Source organism: Budorcas taxicolor, chromosome 7 (assembly GCF_023091745.1).
Source record: "Budorcas taxicolor isolate Tak-1 chromosome 7, Takin1.1, whole genome shotgun sequence".
Lineage (NCBI taxonomy): Eukaryota > Metazoa > Chordata > Mammalia > Artiodactyla > Bovidae > Budorcas > Budorcas taxicolor.
This window is the reverse complement of record NC_068916.1, coordinates 93,025,094-93,042,513: the sequence shown is the minus strand read 5'-3', so window position 1 is coordinate 93,042,513 and position 17,420 is coordinate 93,025,094. Positions and strand designations below refer to the sequence as shown.

The window sequence follows — 17,420 nt, the reverse complement described above, 5'->3', positions numbered from 1 at the left end:
CCTTGCAATGCGGGAGACCTAGGTTCGATCCCTGGGTTGGGAAGATCCCCTGGAAGCCAGTTTGGCGACCCACTCCAGTATTCTGGCCTGGAGAATCCCCATGGACAGGGGAGCCTGGCAGGCTACAGTCCATGGGGTCACAAAGAGTCGGACATGACAGAGCAACTAAGCACAAGATCAATCTGGATTCACATGTGACATCTAATGTGAAGTAGAATTATGTTTATGTCTGCAAACACTGAATGCATTTTTGGCATAATAAAAATTGTGTGATATGAATAATGTTAAGATATAGCATTTTATCTCACTGAGGTAGGCCTTAAAAAAACATACATTTCCAAGGAGTGAATTAAACTCTACCACAGCATTTTATGACTCAGCTACATAAATGTTCTCCTTACTATGATCTATTTGAAAGCTGCTTCAAGTAAATCTTGTTTTCTGGCCTTCAGAGAGGTAATCAACCTAAAACAGGTGACGTAACAAGGTATTAATGATCACCTGAGCAGGAGGCCTTTGTGCTGTGAGAAAGGGTCCCGCTTCTGGAGGAACTGGAGCTAAGGAAGGATTGGTAACCCAGGAACTCCACCTATTCACTCTTGCTGAGGAGCTCTCACAGCTTGTCTGAGGGTTCCGTTTGGGGAGAGCAGGAAGTCTGGCGAACTGAGAGACCTCCGTTGCGAAGTCACGGTCTTCATGGGCATGACGTCATGGTCTTCATGGGCATGATGTCATGGTCTTCACTGGTCACCTAGTTTGGCCAAAGTAACTGTGGTGGTTTCAGAGGAACAGACATTTTAGTCAGAGTACCCTCAGAGCCTTACTAAGGTTGAGTTACGATGGTTCTGAACACCGTGATGGCAGGTTTATATAGCCACCCTGATAGGATAGTTCTGTTTTCCTAAGTTCCAAGAAGACAGAAAAGATTAGGAAATCACCCGTAAGCAAAATCAACAAAAGTTAAGTCGGGTATTCATTGGCTGTCAGCCACCTGTTGTAGTCAGGAAATTGAAAGGCCGTTTTCTCCTTGTGGAAGTCTGAGGAAGTGCTTCTGAGCAGTTACGCTATGAGATCTGACGTACCTAAGATTCTCTGCGAAGGTATCGCCACATCTTAATCAATTAAATTCCAAGTTAAGGTTTTTCTTTCTTTCCAACTGAATATACTTACTGTTGGGGCTTCCCTAGTGGCTCACTGGTAAAGAATCTGCCCGCAATGCAGGAGACCAGGGTTCGATCCCTGGATCAGGAAGATCCCTTAGAAGAGGGCATGACAACCCATTCTAGTAATCTGGCCTGGAGAATCTCATGGACAGAGGAGCCTGGCGGGCTGCAGTTCAAAGGGGCTGCATAGAGTCAGACACGACTGAAGCGTTATGGCAAGGTCTATCAGCTGGGAAAGCAGGCTCAGTATTTAATGGTTTATTTTGCTGAGTGAGATGCAGGGCTGAGAGGTAAGAGGCATAATGTGAGTTGAAGATAGAATCAAAGTAGGGAGGCTTCAGCCTTGACTGCTTAAACAGTCCAGGCAGGAAACGCAAATAACACAAGGTGACTGAGTGACTAGCGTAACACTTAGGGCTGCTTTTATGTGAAGCATTGTTATACTGTAGGTAAATTGTACCGTGAGGTTTGTGCATTTGATGAGTGACATCATGTCTTTAGCACTTTTGGGGGTGCTGCTAAATAGTATTTGAAAACAGTGTAAATACAGAGCATAAACAGGTACAGGCCTGGGTGAGTGGAAGCTGAGCTATCAGGGAAGCCCCTGAATCCAAATTATGTATGGTCAAATTAAAAACCTAAGTTAACACACTTGTTTCAAGTAAATAAGAAGACACCAACTCTTCACATTTTTGCTAAAAGCAACCAGAAGCAGGCAAGGTCAGAGGCTTAACCCAGCAGAGAGGTGCCATCGAGAGACAGGGAAGTTTTGAGAGGAGGTGAGTTTTTAAGCGTTTATCTTTGAGGTAAAGATAAAGTTTCTATTCTAGAACAAGTTTCTATTCCCCTGGTGGCTCAGACAGTAAAGCATCTGCCTACAGTGCGGGAGACCCGGGTTTGATCCCTGGGTCGTGAAGATCCTCTGGAGAAGGAAATGGCAACCCACTCCAGTACTCTTGCCTGGAAAATCCCATGGATGGAGGAGCCTGGTAGGCTACAGTCCATGGGGTCTCTGAGAGTCGGATACGACTGAGCGACTTCACTTTACTTCAAAGATAAGGTGTCGGAGCATAAAAGTCCAAATGGTAGTTGAAGATGCTTGTCACGAGCACAGTTGAGGGAGGCTTGTGAACAGGCTGATTCTGACGTGGTGGGGCCTGAGATTCTGCTTTTCTAACAGGCTCCTAGGTAGGGTTTATTTGACTGACCCACACATAGGACTTTGAGTAGCAACGGTTATCAAGATGACCTCTGAAGTTGTTTTCACATCTGACTCTCTGAACCTAAGTCCTAACCCTAAGCTTGAAGAAAACTTTATATTGTGACACACTAAAAATCACAAGGACATTTCTGTTATATTATTTATTAAATGACTTGTTTATTAACAACAGTAAGTATTTGGTAGTTTGTAGGAAACTTTTAGTCCTTTAAATTTATCATTTTCCAGGAGGAGTCTTATAATACAAATTGGGGTTATTCACCTTTTTATTTGTGGATGGAAAATAGAGTAAAATACAGTGGATTGACTTTTTTTTTTTTTTTTTTGCCCAAGCTGTCACTGGAGGATAAAATTAAAATTACATATTTGGAGCTTCTATTGAACCGTGATAATTTTCAGTCCACAGCATGAAACCAGAGTTGAGGAGCTTACATTATAATTCATTCTACATAGAGGGAGACTGCTTGCAGTGAACTATCAGAGTACTTAGCACTCTGCTGAGCATGGAGTAGGTAGCAACTATGCTTGATGAATGGATGAGCAATCTTGTTCTGTGAATAGTCAAGCTCCTGAGTTAAGTTTTGGTAACCCAGACACGTTAACATGTGAAGTAATGACAAGACAATGCCGATTAAAATGATTCTGGTACAATCAAGCATGCATTCATTATGTGAGAATTTGTTAAACAGTTTTCTGATCTTTCCTATGTATTAAGTGAACCTGTTTTTGATGGGTTTGTTGCAATCCTGATTGGTATGTACTCTGCTATGTTTCTTCTGAAAATGTAATCTGTCTTGAGGCAAGTAATACTCTAATCTGGCAAATGTGCTGGAAGCATAGATTTGGATATTGACCAGTTTATTTTTAAAGAGAATATGTGCTTCCTACCATCGCAACTTGTAGTTGTTTTTTTTTTTTTTTCCCCTTGAAGGGATATTTAAAAGAACAGCTGTTTTCTATGAATGGTTCGGAGGAAAAGCCATTACCCATCCAATCTTTAAAGACGACCTTGAGGAGTGTGGAAGATCAGCCCTCTGCTTTTAACCCTTTCCATGTGTACAGAGTGTTCAGTAAAAGCATGCTTGATCAGGTATGTGGAAATTAAATAGTAAATTTCATTAAAACTGTGTGCCTTTTTTTGTTTTACACAAGTAAGAAAAAAAAGTGCTTTGTGTTTGAATATTTACGCAAAATCTTTTTTGATTAGCACACAAAAGGTCTTGTTCTTGTTTGCATGGTCTGTGCAGATTGACTTTGGAAAAGTTATTTTACCTTCTTTTCTATTTGTCAAACTGATTCATCTGTTTGGTCTGTAAAATTTGACTTTTGACCCGGTCAGTTCACTGTGGGCAGAGGAGGGAACATCTGTTCGACTGTGTCTACGAGAGGCTTGAGAAATCCAGCTTTCCTTAAAATCTTCCTCTCCATGGCCGGTTCCACCCTCCCTCGATATATACAACTCACAAAATACCTTGCAATCTTTATAAATTTATCTTGTTTATCAGGTAAATTAAAAGATACCTTAAAAGTGATCGTAAATAGAGCACTGAGCTCCTATTTTAAGTGGCATGAGGTCAGTTAGCTGTTTTATAACCCTAAACACATTCCCGAATTTAAAATGAGTTTGTTAGTGATCTTAAAGTCAGTATATGTGGAACAAAGTCCATGTTATAAACACCACATATCTTTTAATGTCAGAGTGTGCTATCATTTAAGCTGCATATTTCATAGTAACAGTCAAAAGATCATCTTCATGCCGAAGTACTTGAAACCTAAAGTTGTTTTTGCTCTGTTCATCCTCCTGGTGTCTTTTTCCAGTAACCTCCTGACAGACTATTGGAACTAACAGGGCGGAAGAGAAGGATTGCTTGACCTAGAGCTCTGACGAAAATAAGAATTAAAACAATGGCCTAATTCGGAATGCAGATAATATTTTTACCATGCCTGTTACAGCCCTCGTCTACATTCATCAATACTGTAGTAGAATAAGACCTTCAAATGCTGACAACCCGGGGCAGAATTCTCCTGCTCTATGACAGGATTGTAGTGCTCCATTAATCAGCAGGTGACAGGGCATAGTTCTTGTTGGATTTTAAACACTAGCCTGGACTCATATTATCAAAACTATTTAGTTTTAAGAGGAATAAGCATCCATAATACTTAAAACCCAAATATATTGCATAAGTTTGAGTTTGTTAGCTACCTTCCTGTATTGTACATTAGATTCCTCCAACCATAAATAATCATTGTAGCTGTTAAATTATCCTCACTTCATTTAAATAAATGGCATGTTGTATTCAGCTCTGAATTATGAGATTATCTTTCACAGTAATTTTTCTCCTTTCTCTATTGTGAAATTATCTATTAGATGAGAAAAAAAAGAATTATGTTATTTATACTTACAGGTCCTTATAATTTCCCCTTTAAAGCATTTTCTTAACCAAAAACATTAATATCACTCTCTAATTAAGCTGTGTCTTAGAATTTGAGCCAGAGTATCAATACCTCCATCTTTTTTTTTTTAAATCAAACTTCTGGGAACTAAAAGAAACCTATAAACTGATACATGGAAAAGTTGCCAGTTATTTTGCTTTACTATACAAAGAGTCCCTCTTTCAGAGAAACTTGTTGGGCAAATTCCATTAGCAGTTGGAAGAATATAATGACTGAAGAAATTGATTTATATTTTTATAAATAATGACTGCATCCCCAAATGGATTTATAAATTAATTGCTGTCTTATTGGAATAAAAACCTTCTTCTGTGGACATGATTGATGTTATCTGTCTAAGTCCTTGTTCTGTACCCCCCTCCTTCTTAGTTAGTCTATCACAGCTGGAGCTTTAATTTACTGATCATATTAACTCTGATTAATAACTAACAATAGCGTCTTCTCATTTATCAACAGTCAGCCATCACAAAATGGAACTGGAATTGGTCAAACTTGCTGCCAAATTATCTGGGACTGGATAAGACGACCTTCAGTGTACTGCTCAAAAACAGGTAATAGGGCTGGGGACTTGGGGGATGTGTCTGGGGGAAGAGGATATATGTCTTTTATACATAGGGTGCATGTGAGTGTGTGTAGATACACACATATTTGAAATTATCTGAAGCGTAGTTTCCAAATGCTGTTTTTCTAGAGTAAGCATTTGCAAAAGTCAGAAACATCTTTTTCTTAGATAAAATTGGTTGATTTTAGTCTGAACTTTAAATATTTCTGATGTTGTGTGTGTAATAGTTCAGTATTGTAAACACCCGAAGTTATTGACTTGAATGTCATTATAATTCATTATAATACTATGCCTTTGTTGAAAACCATTTAATGAATGCATACAAAATGCCAAGCCAAATCAGCTGATCTAATCAGAGGAAACATATAAGTAAAACTGTCAAGATTGAATTTTTTGCTTTGCAGCCAGTCATTTTGGCACTGTCTTGCTATAGTCTCTGTTGTATATTACTTTACACACAGACACGCACACACACATACACAGGCACCCCAGGACAACGCAATAAAATGATAATGATAGTTCAGCTGAGGAGTCTATACATGTAATTTATTTTGCACAAAGGTATACATGTTTTCTTTATGTTTTAGATAAATAAGTTTTTCCCCATACCTTCAAGGTTTTCAGTGAAAACCTTGTAAGTTTACTACAAGTTTACCTTGTAGTGTAAGTTTTAAGCTTGTTTTTCCTATCAACTGTCACATCTTTACATAAAATATATATGTGTGGTTGCTTTTATTCTTCAGGTATTATGTTTATTTATACTTACTTCTATATGTCTTCATGATGTATAACATATTTTATCATTTTGAAATAATATAAAGCATCATTTTTCATAAAAGACAATAGAGACAGTGACATAGTAGAATTGTCAATTCATCCTTGAGAAATCTGGGTGCATATAAGAAAATATCTTGAGAGAGAGATTCTGGTATTTCCCAGATGCAGGTTTCTTTCTTTTTTTTTTTTTTTAAGGCAGCTTTGTTGCCAAAAAAAAAAAAAAACTGTAGTTTTAAAGCGTGTGGTCACTGTGGTATTCCTAATATTTCACCCCTGAGTGAAGCTCACCCACCAATCATGGACAAAGTTGAGCAATCCAGAAACTTCCCTATCGAGAACAGAGTTTTCTCTCAGCAGGCTTTCCACCTGGCAGGCAAGGTGGTAAGGGCTAGGGCGTAGTTCAGAGTGTACCCTACTAATGCACATGTCCTCACAGGTGCTCCTATCTTGTCTCAGGGTTGCTTGGAGAGGTGGGAGGAGAGACCAGGTCTTCTGTTGAACCTATGGCTACATAATGTTTGTTGTTATTTAGTTGCTAAGTCATGCCTGATTCTTTTGGAGCCCTATGGACTGTAGCCCGCCAGGCTCCTCTGTCCATGGGATTTCCCAGGCAAGAATACTGGAGTGGGTTGCCATTTCCTTCTCCAGGGGATCTTCCTGACCCAGGGATCAAACCCAGGTCTCCTGCGTTGGCAGGTAGATTCTTTACCACTGAGCTGCTGGGGAAGCCCCACAGTATTAACTGACTATCTGGAAACAAACTGGGAAAGATAAATCATTTTCCCCCTGATACTCGGGAAGTTTTGAGTTTATGTAGATTTAGCCGTGTTGTTTACTAAGTTTTGCAGTTGTGAATTGCCTGCTGCCAATCCACTAAATGGTACTGTAAGGGCAACACATCCTTCAAAACTTACTATATTTGCTCTATATAATATTCACTTTTCAGTGGATTTGTGTTTTACCCCACATTGCATATTATTTTTGTTTAACAAATTTAGGTATACCTCAATTAGGCTGATAGCTATTAAACTCTATTTCCCTGAGATATTATGTACAGGAATGAGTGGAGAAAAAGAAATCTCACAAATTTAGCCAGAAGTAGTAACAGGTCAAAACACTGCTCTTGGAAAAGGGTCATGAATTTTGAACGGGAACAGCTAGATTCTGTTTCTTAGATTCTTATAAAAATGGCATGAAAAGCATTCTATTTTAAGGTACCACACACCACAAGCTACAATGAATACAATGAATATAACTGAGCTGCCTTAGAAGAAAGAAAGACATCTGAGAGTTTTTAATCTCTTTTAGCACTTTCCCATTTATTTTAAGAATGTTATTTATGAGACCTGATTAATATTGAATTGGTAAGAAAGATTTTTTTCCCATTATTTTCTCTGAGAGACTCGTTTGGATTTATCTGAAATGCCAATTTAAAAAACAAATAGTGCATTGAATTTTTTACAGCGTTGTTATTTGAAATTACATATTTGAAAATGAGATCACAGAGTATTGAACTTCAAAAATGAGGATTATAGATACTATCCTATATCCAAAAAGTGATACTTTGTACCTATGATCTTTGCTGGTAGGCAGAGCCAAAGACAAAAACCTAGAGCAACTTAGCTGAATATGCTGTTTTTTTTCTCCCCTAGAGTTACTAAACAGTCAGTTAATTATTCTTCTTTTTCTCTCTTTAATTGGTAATAAATTTATACTAACCCATCTCTATACTATGGTTGAGTTCATACATGGTGCTGCAAATGTTGTCTGGGGACATAATCTTACAAAGAAATGCAACTCAAATCTACAGGCTTGAAAAAAGTCGAGGAGGGAATCCTTTCTGTTTACCTCCTAAACTCCTTTGTCCCTGGCCTTCAAATTCAACATCATAAGCAGACCGTCTGTGGACTTATTCTCTCAAGATTTGATTAGCCCGAGTAGACGGGACCTCCCTCATCTCCAGAGCAGGATGGAGGTGGGAAAACAGGATTCCTGGCTTCTCGGGCCAGAGCTGTTGTGAGCTGACCTTAGGAAAGTGATCTCAACTATTCGGCTGTGGATTTTCTCATCTTTCAGTCAGTTCAGTTCAGTCGCTCAGTCGTGTCCGACTCTGTGACCCCATGGACCACAGCACGCCAGGCCTCCCTGTCCATCACCAACTCCCGGAGTTCACTCACACTCATGTGCATTGAGTTGGTGATACCATCCAGCCATCTTATCCTCTGTCGTCCCCTTCTCCTCCTGCCCCTAATCCCTCCCAGCATCAGGGTCTTTTCAAATGAGTCAGCTCTTCACATCAGGTGGCCAAAGAGTTTCAGCTTCAACATCAGTCCTTCCAATGAACACTCAGGACTGATCTCCTTTAGGATGGACTGGTTGGATCTCCTTGCAGTCCAAGGGGCTCTCAAGAGTCTTCTCCAACACCACAGTTCAGAAGCATCAATTCTTTGGCACTCAGCTTTCTTCACAGTCCAACTCTCACATCCATACATGACCACTGGAAAAACCATAGCCTTGACTAGACAGACCTTTGTTGGAAAAGTATTGTCTCTTCTTTTTAATATGCTGTCTAGTCTGGTCATAACTTTCCCTCCAAGGAGTAAGCATCTTTTAATTTCATGGTTGCAGTCACCATCTGCAGTGATTTTGGAGCTCAAAAAAATAAAGTCAGCCACTGTGTCCACAGTTAAGAGAATGTCAAAGGAAGATGTGCATTGGTTTTGAAAATTGAAAAGACAGTACATACTTAGAGAAGTAGTAGCATTGGCACAAAGCGGTGTTAGTGTCTGGCCAGGCACCAGTGAAGGTCATTTGGGATTAGTAGGGAGTTGGAGGTGGGAGGTGGTCCAGACAGGTTATACCTGAAGTTATGTCCATGGAGGTTATGTAAACTCCAGGCCTAGACCAATCATGAGGGTCAGAAGAAGTGTCAGGTCAGAGGGCAGGCAGCATGCCCACGGGTCTTTAAGATACACAGTGAAAACGCGAGCAAGGAGGAGGGTCCAGGACCAGGTGAGGCTCGTAGTAGGTAAAGATCAAGGGATGAGCCCCAGAAGGGTGATTCAGGTACATGAAAGAGGAGATACGGTGGTGCTGATAATATGTGTATCTGAGACAACACTGACCTGTGTTCCACAGGCGGACTCTGTGCTGACTGCAGCATCAGAAAGAACCCTGCAATGGCTGGCTGCTTGAGTCCTTGTCCAGGAATGGCCTTCTGCTCACTCTTAGCCCTCATCTCAAAACAGGTCTCTCCAATTCCTGATGTTCGAGGTTCATTGCCTTTCCTGCCCTTTGGATTCTCCAAGCTCTTCCCTGTTTTAGAGTCTGGGTACTTGTAATTCTCTCAGCAGCTTCTGTGGCTGGTGCTGTCTTGTCTATCTGGGCACGTGTTACCTCCTCAGAGAGGTCTTGGCTCATCACCTGTCTAAAGTGATCCTCCAAGTCTGTGTTACTGTGGTTTCTCAGTTGAGTTATTACCACCTGAAATCATAGTTTCTGTTTATTGTCGCTTAACTCCTGCTCACCCCCACATCCCCCTACCCCTGCCTCTGCAGTGGAAAGGAAAACCCGTGAGAATAGGGCCTTGTCTGTCTTAACTCCAGCTGTGTCATCAGGGCCTAGAATAGCCCTTGGGCACATAGCAGGCTCTGAGTTATATCTGTTGAATTAATTAACGAGCAAATGAGGAATAAGCATGCAGAGAAAAAGTCAGCCCTTGACAGATGAATACAGAGTAGGTATTCTCTAAAGGTGGTGTTTGATCAATAGGCATGTTGGAATACGAAGTGTGTCCTGCAAAATCTCAAGTAAAAAGTTATCTATGTGCATATTCATTCATTTGGATGAAAAGCAGGTTAATTAAGCTTTGTATGTTTAAAATGCCTGGTTTTTTTATGCGAAGTTCAGCTCAGATTAAAAGCACAGAACACTAGTCTTTAATTAATTGATCCAGTTCAAGCCATAACCTCTTTAGCAACAAAGTCTGTTCTTTACTCCAAGATTCAGATTCAGAAGTCTTTTAATTTTGGGGTGGTAGGGTCTGTATCTGTTCAATGATAGTCATGTTGAAAAATGTAAGATGGAGTTAGCTGACAAAAATATCTAACCAAACCTTTGTAAATTTGTGATTTTCAAGGCATTTAAAGAAATAGGTAGTAGCTGAGACCTCAGAAAAGAGATCCTGAATATGTATGATGATATATGTTTTTCAACTTAGAAGGTTTGCCATTGTGGAAAATAAAGACTCCTTAGAGGTTAAGAAAATCAACATATATATCAGTTCTACACCTTTACCTTTAATGCCCTATAAGACTAAGTACAGTGATTGTACATTGATCTTTTGAAATAATATAGGTGCTTTTCACAGTTTCTTACTGTTACTTTCCTGCATTCTTTCTCACCCACTTTAAAATAAATCCAGACTGTCGAATGAGATGGTGATTGCATTTGCAAGAGAGCTCACCAAAAGGAACACTCTATATTCCTTCCTTCGTGGCGAATCTCCAGATTGCCATTTTGATATTGTTTTCTTTGCCGCTGGAACAAATTTATGTCGCTTCTTTTCTCTTTACCTTATTTATTCCAAACTAATTTGCAAGAATTGTGGTGTCGAAAATAACCTGTGAAGACAGTGGAACGCTCTGCTATTTTAACCATCTAAATATACTGCATATGAGTTTGGCTTCGAGTTGAGCAAACACAATTAAATGTGATGGCAGAAACAGCAGAAGGGGTGGTGGTGGCAGATTTCTGGCTATCACTGGGAGGCCTTTCCAGGTGGACAATAGCCATACATCTGAGCGGAAAGGGAGATGAGAAGACACGTTTTAAAAGAGCCACGGATCTGTGGAGTTGATTGCTTGCTTTTAATAATAATAATTGTCGAAGTGCTTCTCAGCTGTGTTGGATTATCCTGTGTGTGCCCTGTGGTGTGTAGAGGGTAGGAAATACTGTCTCTGGCCTTGAACAACACACACGGCGCTCTCCAATGACTGTTCTCAGGCAGAGCCGCCGTTAGCACGATGTTTATGGCTGGTCACAGCAGTAAATTCCTGACGCAGCAGCCAGCTGCCCAGTTATGGAGAGGTGGGTTTAAGGGAAAGCGGAAGCTGATTTTCCGAATATACATCTCTGAGCCGTCACATCCATCGCAGATGCCATGGCATTCCTATGTGGTCTTTTTTTTCCCCAAGCTCTCATTCCCTGGAAAACCCTTTCTTTCCCACCTCCACTCAAATACCCCAAGCTCTGACTCTACCTACCATCACCATCTTCCCTAACAGGAGCAGGCTTCCCTTCCATTTTTAATTCCCGAAGCAGCATGTTTTTTGGACAGAGATTGTCTTCAATGTCTTTGCAATACCGAAATTTAACGTTCTGATCCTCAGCATTTTCAGGGCTTAGGGCTTTGGTACGTGAATCAAACAAACCCATCAATGTGCGTTGTTTCCTGAGTGGTAACTTGTATATGTATGTAGTATTTTCACAGACATCTTCCCTTTTGATCCTCATTACTACTAGGTAATGAGAGACAGGTACTTGTGAGGGTCCAAAATGATGTGCCCAAGATCACAGACATTAACTAGCATCTAGAAGGCAAAATACAGGCTTCTGATTCTGTATCTGGTACTCTATCTACAATACTGCACCGTATTCCTGGTCAGTTTCTTCTAGCTTTATTGAGATGTTGTTGACATGTAGCTCTGTGTAAGTTTAATAAGGTGTACAGGGTGTTGATTTGGTACATTTATATATTGCAGAATGGTTACAGTGCTAACTAATACCTCTGTCACCTCACATAATTGCTATTTCTTTTTTTTGGTGAGAACATGTCAGATCTACTCAGCAACTTTCAAGTATATGACAGAGTAGTATTAACTGTAATCACCATGAGGTACACTAGTCTCATAACTGCAGATTTGTACCTGTAGGTCAAAATGTGTGTTTGGTTTTTTTTTTTATTACTCCTGTATGCACTATGTAAGTACTAGTGACAAACAGAAGACACTTGCCAGTTACACAGACATTTAATTATAACCTTATAAAGGACACACTGTGTTACCCTTATTATCCTGATAAGGAATCTAAGGCACACAGCTATGAGCTCTAGGCGATGGTGTTCAGATTCTGGCTCACGTTCCACGTTCTTAACCACTTCTATTAATTTTCTAGAGTTTTGCTTATGTCCATGGAATTCTCCAGAATGAAAGTGGGTAGTCTTTCCCTTCTCCAGGGGATCTTCCTTACCCAGGGATTGAAACCAGGTCTCCCACACTGCAGGTGGATTCCTTACTAGCTGAGCCACAAGGGAAGCCCAAGAATACTGGAATGCGTAGCCTATCCCTTCTCTAGCGGATCTTCCTGACCCAGGAATCAAACCTGGGTCTCCTGCATTGCAGGAAGATTCTTTACCAACTGACCTATCAGGGAAGCCCTTGCTTATGTTACTCCTTCAAATGTTGAAGGGTGTCCTTGAGTGCTAGTCCACCATATTTTTAGTTCCTTGGGAATTTCCAGTTTGGTTATCACAATACTTATCTCCCCTGTTCAACTCTTATATCCCTCTCAGCAACTGCCCTGCCATCACCTATTTACCAAGAGAAATAAAATAACCTGAAATGAACCTCCCAGCTTTTCTTCCTAAACTTCGTTTTTGTTTATGTTATCTCCAATCCTTTGCCTTGGAGGAGGAAAGCCCTCTTCTCATTAAAACTTGAAAAGTAAGTTGGCTGCATTTAGGTTGTAGAGGGTCTGAGGTCTGAGAACTTTGGACTTGAACCACTGGACTTGAAGGAATCATCAAAGCCCGTAAGTAAAGGAGTGATAGGAAACATAAAGCTACTTTAGGACATTAATAATAAATGTGGTGGAGGGGTAGGATAATTTAAAAGAAGGAAGACCAAATTAGAGATTACTGCTAGAGATTGAGGAGATTATACATCACTGATATAAAAGACATTCCCAAGGAAGCTTGGGGGACCAGCTAAATCTATTCCTAATATTCATGAAGATAGCTCTCATACTTTCTCTTTGAAGACAGTGTGGCCTAGGTATTTATAGAAAGGTGCCATGCTTATTTCTTCAAACTGAGTGTGTCAGTTCAGATCCTCCAAGCAGGGGTTAGAGGTCCCTGAGGTTTAACAGAAAAAATGCTCAAGGAGGATAAAGAGGAGAAAACCCAGTTGCTGATCTGATACCTGTGAAAGGAGGAGGGGCGGGGGGGAAGATTAGGTGGGAAGAGCCTCAGATAACAGAGGGGTTCTCGGAAAGTGTTGACAAGGCCAAGGAAGACTCCTTGAGCTTAAGTCACACAGTGGAAGAGCCCCATGTCCTGCAAGAATGGGCTGGTAGTATAAATCCGCTGTGCTCAGACATGGACTGAGACCTGCCTGGGAGAAGCATGGCCTGAGCACAAATGCCACAGTAGATGCAGAGAAGTGACCGCGAGGGCCCTCACTTCCCATGCTGGCTGCAGCAGGAGGCGAGAGTGGTGCATTTCCAAGGCTTCCACAGTGGGGCTGCCAAGAGTGATTCTGTTACATGTGCAGAGATTGTGTGTGTGTGTGTGTGTGTATTATGTAAGTTAACAAGGATGAGATTTAAATAAAGCACTCTATATTACTTCAACGAGGTAGAAAACAGACAACCTAAATAAATACGTTAAATGCTATTGACAGAAATGCAGAATTGGCAACATTTTGATGAAAGGAAGGTATAATAATTTTCTCAAAAGCAGCCATGGGAGAATTTTTTGCTTGTCAAGTTGAACCAAAATTCACTTTGTAATGAATTTTCTCCTACCTAATTATGCATTCACATACTGGCACTTTGGGGTTCTTGCAACAGATCAAAAGCTATTAAAAACTTGCTTGAATGGAGTAAATTCTTTTTTCAATAACTATTCTTTAAATCTCTCCCCTGTCAAATTCTGTTCAGACCCCAAAGCCTCTGTGATGTTTTCCTGCAAAAAAGTTTCAGCATAGTTTCTACCAGGAGTAGCTGTCATAGGCCCATTGATTCAGTTTGGCTGTAGATGAAAAGAACATTGACTGCTTTTAGGCTTATTGGTTAGCGCTGAATATCTGTTTATTTTGTTGCTGTATCAGCATAGACAGAGGAAATTATCTCTTTGAAGATATGTTTATTATGACATAATTATGAGAGAAATTTAGATCTCTATTAAACATAATTAGTGTAAGAACAAATCTGAACAGCTAATAAAATTGTTCACTTTATATAATATTTTATATCACTATAGTAACATTATTATAATATATTTGTAATGTGTTGTATGCAAAATTAGTTAGGATACCAATAGTGCTTTCTTATACTGTAAATGAAAATCTCACCTTTAAGTACCTTAGGGGTGTAACTCTGAATTTTATTTTTCCATAATACAAGATCTGGAGAAAAAATTAAATCAAGATGTTTTTGCACCCACAATATTTGTATTAATATAAGTTTGAAATTTATTTTGTAATAAACTATAAGCAATACACGTATGTGATTTCAAATGGCCCAGGAATTTAAGACATAAAATTTCAAAGGTCCTCTTCCCAGCTCCTCAGTTACACAGGTTCCACTGTACTTGCAGCCATTTGAACCTCTTCTGGTTTTATTTCTTTTGATTAATAAATCTAAGTGACAGGTTACACCTCTAATTTTTTTTTAATCTATCAGCTTAATAAGAATGGGCTCCTTGCAATAGAGGATTTAACTGATACTACCTCTTCCCCTTCCCTTCAAGCTCTGCTAATAAAATTTTCACTTTAGTTCTTGTACTGCTCTCCTTTATGTGATATAATAGAGCCTGTATTTTAGGAGAAGGCAATGGCACCCCACTCCAGTACTCTTGCCTGGAAAATCCCATGGATGGAGGAGCCTGGTGGGCTGTAGTCCATGGGGTCGCTAAGAGTCAGACACGACTGAGTGACTTCACTTTCACTTTTCATGCATTGGAGAAGGAAATGGCAACCCACTCCGGTGTTCTTGCCTGGAGAATCCCAGGGACGGGGGAGCCTGGTGGGCTGCCATCTATGGAGTTGCACAGAGTCGGACATGACTGAAGCGACTTAGCAACAGCAGCAGCAGAGCCTGTATTTTAAAATCAGTTTATATTTTTTTATTTAAAAAATTTTACATAAAGTTCACTCTTTTTGGTGTACAATTCTGAGTTTTGACAAATAAGCATGAAGTTATTTAATAGCACAATCAAAATACAGAAAATCCCATTTCTCAAAAAATTCCCCTGTGCTGACCCCTTCCAATTTCAGTTCCTCCCCCATCCCAATCCCTGGTAACCACTGATCTGCTCTGGTCTCTATAGTTCTGTTTGTTTTTTTTTCTTTCAAGCTTGTCACTGTAAGAGATTTATATAGTATGTTACCTTCCCAGTCTGGCTTCTCAGCATTATGCATTTGAGATCCTTGCGCTCACTTGTTCTTCCTCTGGAATAGCAGTCCGTTGCCTGAAGTTTGCACTGTCTGTTGATCAGCGTACCTGTTAAAGGACCTTTGGGTTGTTTCCAGTATTTGGTGATTGTGAATAAAGCCTCTGTAACCTTTCATGTACAGGTTTTGCATGAATCTAGGTTGTTTTTTATTTCACTTGGACAATACCTAAGCATGGGAGTGCTAGGTTGCATGGTACAGTTATGTTTGACTTTATAAAGAAACGACATCCTTCTGTATTTTATACTGCCTACAAGAAATCTGATGGCTGATCAGTTCTTCTCCTTTTCATATCCCTGTTGTGTCGACGCTTTCGTGCTGTTATTAAATAACTCCTCCTCACCAGCTACCCCTGGTCATTCTGAAATGAGATTGTGTCCATGTGTGAATCTTTGGTTTTTCATAGCACCTTCAATATTGTGATCTCCTTCAGATTCAAAGGTTTTTTTTTTCCTATTATTGATTATTCTCTTGGCTCCCATCCCCAGTTACATCTATATCCCTTTCTGGAATTCGTGTAAAGACAGGTGTTCTGACTTACTCTTCCTCAGATACTAGTAGAGGCTTCTTAGACATTGTCTCCTCATCCTCCAACTCTGTATATCCTTCCCACCTCTTTTTTTTTTTAAACTAAATCATTCAGTTCAATGACTTTAAGGGATTATCTTAGGTCCCGAGATCAGATACCTTCAGGGGCTGCACAAATAAAACCAAAATGTAAAGGCACAGTATAATACAATAAAGGAAGATGAGAGCATACCTAGATAAAAACATCCAAATTCTTTTTTTTTTTTTTTATTGTTATGTTAGCTAAATAATGGGCTTCCCTCATAGCTCAGTTGGTAAAGAATCCACCTGCAATGCGGGAGACCTGGGTTCGATCCCTGGGTTGGGAAGATCCCCTGGAGAAGGGAAAGGCTACCCACTCCAATATTCTGGCCTGGAGAATTCCACAGACTGTATAGTCCAAGGGATTGCAAAGGGACATGACTGAGTGACTTTCACTTTCAGTAGCTAAATGACATGTCATCAGAATGGAGTAGGTCCACCAATATGAACCTCTAAATCTATGGCACTAATTCGTCTGTAGCTTCAGTTCTAATTGTTCAGTAAGATTCCAGATCACATACACTTGGTTTTTTCACTGTAAGGATATTTTCATATACTAACTCTCATATCATAAAGAAGTCCTAACATCGTAATTATCTTCATCAGGTAAATTCCTCTTTAGAGTTGGGTGATTTCTATTCATAGAACTTTTTTTTCCTGCCCTCAGCTTAGAAACCTTGAATTACTTTGCAAAATTTCCATCTCCTTTCATCTGTATTCCGTTACACACCACATGCCCCCGAGTTTTCCCTCCGAACTTTTCTTAGAGCCACTGGTTTTTTCTCTTAATGCTCCTCTGCTCAAAATCCAGTGCCCTCATCTCCTGATCCTTAGATGCCCTGCCTTCACTTCTTATCCATTTATGTCTGCTGCATTAATATGTTTTTTCCTTAAACTTTTCCTTTGTTATTGAAAACAACATTAACATTTTAAAATACAGAAATAGTATGTTTATAATCTAAGTTCACCACCCAGATTCAGTCCTTCATTTTTCCAAGCCCTTTTTCTATGTACACAACACACTTCCTTTTTCCCAGCCACAATGAGGAAGGAATCCATCTAAAGTTGTAGGTTCTAAATTCTTCACAAAGCTATTTTTGTCATTCATTATTTTTTATTTTTAATGGGGCTTCCCTGGTGGCTCAGACAGTAAAGATTCTGTCTGCAGTGTAGGAGATCTTGTTTCG

General features: G+C 39.8%; 1 protein-coding gene across 1 annotated transcript in view; it reads left to right on the top strand.

Annotated features, from left to right (window-relative positions):
• The window catches only part of KIAA0825 (KIAA0825 ortholog), a 395,975-nt gene that overhangs the window by 187,272 nt on the left and 191,283 nt on the right, over positions 1 to 17,420 (top strand). Inside the window, exons 18-19 of the mRNA XM_052644057.1 lie at positions 3,314 to 3,472; positions 5,290 to 5,384. Coding sequence (XP_052500017.1) covers positions 3,314 to 3,472; positions 5,290 to 5,384 — 254 coding nt within the window. The remainder of the gene's footprint in view (positions 1 to 3,313; positions 3,473 to 5,289; positions 5,385 to 17,420) is intronic.